This window comes from Triticum aestivum, chromosome 6B (genome assembly GCF_018294505.1).
Source record: "Triticum aestivum cultivar Chinese Spring chromosome 6B, IWGSC CS RefSeq v2.1, whole genome shotgun sequence".
Classification (NCBI taxonomy): domain Eukaryota; kingdom Viridiplantae; phylum Streptophyta; class Magnoliopsida; order Poales; family Poaceae; genus Triticum; species Triticum aestivum.
The window spans coordinates 149,487,199-149,493,627 of record NC_057810.1 but is presented as its reverse complement, the minus strand read 5'-3'; the positions used below and the strand labels follow the sequence as shown (position 1 = coordinate 149,493,627).

Here is a 6,429-nt window from a genome sequence, read left to right as displayed (position 1 = left end):
TGGTTACAGGCCCCTTTTGTATGTCCCTAAGAGACACGACGGTCCCTCGAGCAGGCGTCGGTTCCAGGAAATCGAAGGAAGGCGTCGGTTACGGGACAAACCGCAGTGACGGTTTTGGGCAAGGAGAGATTTTCCCCTAATTACAGAATTATTTTTAACAAGAATTTCCTACATTGATCGTTTAATTCATAGGATTGAATCCAATAGAAATTTTTCCTACAAAATCATGTGCAATATATTTCATTGGAAATCTAGCATCCACTTCAACCCTTTCTTTTCACTTACTTTGGTTTTTCCATGACATCAAACATTGTGTGCTAATCCTATGGGATTCAAGTGGGCATGCCACTCCAATCCTTTATTTTTCTTATTCCCGCATTTTTCTTATTCCCACATTTTGAGAATCCTACTGATTTGCGTCACACGTACAAACACTTGAAAAACCAGCTAAAACTTGATGTCAAAAGCAAGGAGTCAACAAATGACAACTAAAGCCTAATGGCTCCCATCAGCAGCAATAGATACCGTCGATTGGATTCTGCCTTGTACTCTTTCTACGAGGAGTATCGAAGGGCGTATATTTTTACAAATCCAAACTTTAACACATACGAGTTTCAACTTAAGTTCGATTGGATTCTGCCTTGTACTCCCTCTTTCTAGGACAAGTATCGGAGAATTTATTTTTACAAATCCAAACTTAACACATACGAGTTTCAACTTAACTTCCTAATATGCTTTTTTGGGCCAACCAATCGCTGCTCTGTACAGTGCCTTCTTAGGATCAGAAGGAAGCTGTTTCAGTTTAAATAGAAAGATCTGACATATACTAAGGAAAAATATACTAGCTCAAGCATGGGCAAAATAGCTTCACAACGGAAAGTAAAATAAATGTCACTCTATCCCAGCTAGCCCAGGAGATGGCACAGCCTACGCACTACAAAAATTTCCGGACATTGCATAGAAAAAAACTCAGACCATCCTTTAACCACGATTCAAACAGACCCAGACCTTACCACTCCAAAACTGAGAGTTGGGAGATATTCAACAAAAACGAACTTTATCAAGCACCTTACTGCATTCCTAAGATATAATCTAGAGAAGGTCAGCGACATTGGCCGGGAGCTCCTCAATGACCACGTTGTAGAACTTCTGGATGTCGAACAGCATCCTCTCATCTTCACGGGTGACAAAGTTGATGGCAACTCCCTTCCTCCCGAACCGACCACTACGACCAATGCGATGGAGGTAGTTCTCAGGCTGAGTCGGCAGGTCGTAGTTGATGACAAGGGAGACTTGCTGCACATCAATACCACGGGCCAGCAGGTCGGTGGTGATGAGCACACGAGAAGATCCAGATCTGAACTCCCTCATGATGATGTCCCTAGTGTTCTGGTCCATGTCTCCGTGCGTGGCAGAGACAGTGTGATCCCTTCCCCTCATCTTGTCGGTGAGCCAGTCCACCTTGCGGCGGGTGTTCACAAAGATGACACTCTGGGTGATTGCCAAGGTCTCATACAGGTCACAGAGTGTATCCAGCTTCCACTCTTCCTTCTCCACGTTGACATAGAATTGCTTGATACCCTCAAGGGTAAGCTCATCTCTCTTGACAAGAATCCTCACAGGCTTGTTCATGAACTTGCGGGTTATCTCAAGGGCCTCAGGAGGCATGGTAGCAGAGAACACCCCAACCTGAATCTTTGATGGAAGAAGCTGGAAGATATCATAGATCTGCAACAGATAAAAACACCTGTTAGTTCAAGCTACTTAAGCAACATGATCTGGAGATTGGGGTACAAATTACGAACGAAATATAAATTGGTGTATCAATAGTAACTAAGAGATCATTAGTAATTAAGAGATTACAAATAATGATGCATGTATATCAGACAAATATTCTACATTTAGAACTGTAGACGATAGTATAAATTATGAAGTTGCAGCAATTACTGAAGAAATACTAACATGTAAATAATATCATATGCGAATGAACATGTGCATACAGAAGCTAATTAAGTTTTAAGCAACTAGTTAGACTTCAGTTCTGTAAAATATTATACACAGACACATAGTAACAACAATGCACAGAATTCTAAATAATTATGTGTAAGAAGTAGACCTGATCCTTGAAACCACGTGAAAGCATCTCATCAGCTTCATCCAACACAAACATCTTGATGTTATCTGGGCGGAGGGATTGCCTGCGCAACATATCAAACACACGACCAGGTGTGCCGACAACAACATGCACACCACTGGCAAGAATCCTTTGGTCCTCACGAACAGAAGTTCCACCAACACATGCATGCACCTTGACGCCTAAGTAGTCACCAAGAGCACGCATGACCTTCTCAATCTGCTGTGCAAGCTCACGGGTTGGAGCAAGGACCAATGCCTGGCACTCAACCAATCCGTAGTCAAGCTGCTGCAAGATTCCAGAACAGAAGGTGGCAGTTTTTCCTGTTCCAGACTGAGCTTGCTGAATCACATCAAGACCCTTACAGAAGGGAACAATTCCTCTTTGCTGAATGGCTGATGGCTTCTCAAAACCTACAAATAGAAGTGTTTGTATTTGTAAGATGACCAAACTATATTGTTTAAGAGTGTCAAGGAAAGCAACACTCATCATCACATCACAAAGGAAGTTGTTCATATACAGAAAAAACCAAAACATGTAATACATTAGCAACAAGGCACAAGGATGCATTTGAAATGAAAAACATGATAAAAGATGTGCGTCTCATGGCAATTCCCAAAGTTTAACTGCAGCAATGCTGCTATCAAGGGCAATGGAATATGAGACTGCCATCTGGTGGAGGAAACCCGAGGGTAACCTCGACATCAGAAGGCTCACTTTGTGACGTTTGCTTGGGAATATACGAACATGGAAAACTCGCTCCAAGTAAAGCAAGAGGACTCGGATGTCCTCCCATCACACAGAAAGTAGTTTTTATACAGAAAATAGCACAACGTGCAAAACAAAACACACGATCCATTAAACACATGCATAAGAATGTGTTTGAAATGAAATGCACACAAAACAGATGTGCGTCTCATGGCAATTCCCAAAGTTTAAGTGCAGCAATGCTGCTATCAAGGGCGATGGAATATGAGACAGCCGACTGGTGGAGGAAACCCATAGGAACCTTGACATCAGGGGGCTCACTTTATGACGTTTGCTTAGGAATATACGAACATGAAAAGTTTGCTCCACATAAAAGCAAGAAGACTCGGATGTCCTCCCATCACACAGAATATGGTTTTTATATACAGAAAATAAGCATGATAACCAAACTGAAACATGCAATCCAATACCAACAAGGCATAAGAATGTGTTTGAAAATGAAATGCACACAATAACAGATGTGCGTCTCATGGCAATTCCCAAAGTTTAACTGCAGCAATGCTGCTATCAAGGGCGATGGAATATGAGACTGCCACCTGGTGGAGGAAACCCTAGGGAAACCTCAACATCAGGGGGCTCACTTTGTGACATTTGCTTAGGAATATACAAACATCAAAAGCTTGCTCCACATAAAGCAAGAAGACTCGGATGTCTTCCCATCACAGAGAAAATGGTTCATACAGATGAAAGGCAGGTCATGTAGAATAAAACAGGTAATCCAAAACGCTAGCGAGAAAATGTTTCCCAGAGTTTAAATGCAGCGCTGCTATAAAGGGCTATGGAATATGAGACTGCAATCTGATGGAAACATACCATAAGCATAGATGCCTCTAAGAAGGTTCTCTTGGAGGCCCATGTCATCAAAACTTTCGTGCACCTCATCATACGAGGTGAAAAACTCCCCAGTGTCACCTTGGTTCCTGCAAATTCATAATCATGTACTCGGTTGTGCAAAAAGGAGAGCTTCACATGGCCGCCAAAGGCTGAGACAATAAATTGGTAGAGTTAACTTACAGTAACTCGGTCATCTTGCTGTCATACTGCTTAGCATCAAACTGGGAACCCTCTGGTGCCATTCCTGCCATGGCTGTATTAAAGAAAAACAGGAGCATGTTAACAGAAAGCAGTGACAGGAATTCTGGTACCAAACAACCATTGATTGCATACATAATAGCATTAGACTATCCCACTTAAGTGGACACAAATCCCAGATGATGTTCTATTCAAACAGGAAAGGAAAGAAGTCAAATTAGCAAGACTGCACCTCAAAGCAACCATGCAAACTTTACAAACTAGCCAGTTTAGAAGTATGCCAGCAATAACCGGAGGCAAAAAAAAAAGCAAGCCAATAGCTTTCCGTGATCCCTGAGACACTACTCTCAACACGTTTGTGTAGATCACATAGATGACAGATCACAACTAACAACACAAACAGTGTACCTAACTATGGAGCACATGCACATCCGATAATTATAGGCATCAACAGCAAGCCAACAGAACCTAGCACTCAAGTTCAACAAGGACATGTACTTCCCACGATTCTCCCCCCATTATGGGACACAGAACACTACTCAAGACGAGTGTTCCCAGGTACTACTAGTTCACACCGGTCACAACTAACAAAAGTAAACAGTGTACCTAACCAAACGACAGTCCGCCAGTCCACAGTACGCAGCGCACATCATTAGAATTGTAAAACGAAATCATCATCAACAGCCTAGCCCAAATCTATCTAACAACACAGACTAAACTAGCAGTAAACTAAATCGAGCATGAAGCTACAAAAATCGAGATACCGAAGCTGCGGAGCCTAAATCGACGAATCTCGAGATCAATCCCCTCCCGCAACCGCCCGGGAAAAAATCTTCCAGCCCCGCCGACTCTCCCCCAGATCCAGTCCCACAACGGAACTAACCAGACCCAGATCGATCCAGGACGAAATCAGACGCCCCCAGCCCAGATCGATCGAGCACGAACGAGCACCGCCGACCACACGGAGAACAAAAAAAGCGGAGGAGAGATCTCTCCGGAGACGTTACCTGAAGCGCGCGGTGGGGAGGACGAAGGAGGATCCGGGGGCTTGGGGGCTGGTGCGCGCTGATCTGCCGAGCGAATCCGAGATCGGGGTCCCGGATTCGATCGGTTCGTCGGCGGAGGCGGTGGGGTGGGGAGGGGAGAGGGAGCTCTTTCCTGCGGTGGGAAGAGCGAGGGTTTGGTGGGCTGTGGGGAGAAGGAGAGAGAAAGCCGGCTTATATTGGTCCCCGACGGAAGCGGCGCGCGGCTCGACTCGTTCCCCTCTCTGCCTCTCTCTCTCTCGTCTCGCGTCTCGTCTCTCTGCGGGAGACGAGTAGGGTTTCTCTTTCTCCTCTGTGATGGCTCTCGTGGGCTTTGGGTTTGATTTGGTCGGTTGAGTTGGGCCCCGTCGCCCCGCCTCCCGGCCCTTTTCATATCCGGCAATTTTCTTTCTTTCCTTTTTAGCAGCAGAAGATATCCCCTCCAAAAAAAAAAGCAGCAGAGTTTGCACCGGTCACGTCCTTGCGAGCCAAGTTTTCTGTGAAGACGAGCTCTGTTCTTCCTGCGATTCTGGTTATTTCCAATAACACGAGTATTTTATTTCCTTGTATTGTTTTGGCAAGAGCATTATTATGTTTTTTATTACTGATGAAAGTGTGCGAGCTGGATTTATTTGATATTTTCCGGGAGTACTGAACTGGACAAGTCTCCTGGATGCAGCTGTGTGAACGTGGTGGCGCACGACGGATCTGCCGCGTACAGCTCACCGCGTGCTTGAATTTTGGTTGATTGATGTAGCCCACACGCACGCCTACAGCTAAACTTCTAGCCACGCCAAGGTACCAAAGAACTTGGCCGCCAAGAAACATGCCACCAAACTGCTAACCACTGGTTGAACGCCCCATTGATCCCATGGAATAATCTTTATCTTTATCTTTATCTTTACCTCATAATAAAAGAGCTATTGCTTCTTCTTCCCTAATTCTCGTCCGTTTTCATCCGTCGTCGTACGTGGTTAGAAAAATTTCACCCCCGCTGTCCCAACGAAGGCCGGTATGCCTCAACCGGCTAGCATGGGCCTCAGCCCATCAAACCTATCTGGCAAATAATAGACCACGCACAGGCCGAAAGGGGGCGTCCCAACCGAGCCAGCGAAGGATCGTGTGCAAAAGAGAGGATTTGATTATCTACTGCATAATCCCACCTCGCTCGATTACACTCAAATAAACCAATTTAAATACTGCTGCAAGTTGGAATCAATAAACAGGTTGGGACCAATAGGAAAGGATGGGCAAAGAAAATAAAGCTGAGGAAGAAGATGATCCTGGCGAAGAAAATAAAGTTGAGGAAGAAGATGATCCTGATTTCAAATCTCAAAAGAAGGAAAATGGATGCGAGGAGCCTCCGCTATGAGCGGCAAAATCGACAGCGGGGGTGGCGGGCAACCCCTTGGTGAAGACGTCGGCGAACTGGGACGCGGACGTCACCAAAGGCAAAGATCACGCACAAAAAGA

At 44.9% G+C, this 6,429-nt stretch overlaps 1 protein-coding gene across 1 annotated transcript; it reads right to left on the bottom strand.

Annotated features, from left to right (window-relative positions):
- Positions 1 to 935: 935 nt before the first annotated feature.
- On the bottom strand, positions 936 to 5,257 carry LOC123136268 (eukaryotic initiation factor 4A-like). The gene is made up of 5 exons (XM_044555613.1): positions 4,942 to 5,257; positions 3,917 to 3,989; positions 3,716 to 3,822; positions 2,117 to 2,547; positions 936 to 1,728 (listed from the first exon to the last, which is right to left on the bottom strand). The coding sequence occupies exons 2-5, from the start codon at positions 3,985 to 3,987 to the stop codon at positions 1,093 to 1,095; spliced, it is 1,245 nt and encodes a 414-aa protein (XP_044411548.1). The 5' UTR covers positions 3,988 to 3,989; positions 4,942 to 5,257; the 3' UTR covers positions 936 to 1,092.
- Between the last annotated feature and the right edge of the window lie 1,172 nt (positions 5,258 to 6,429).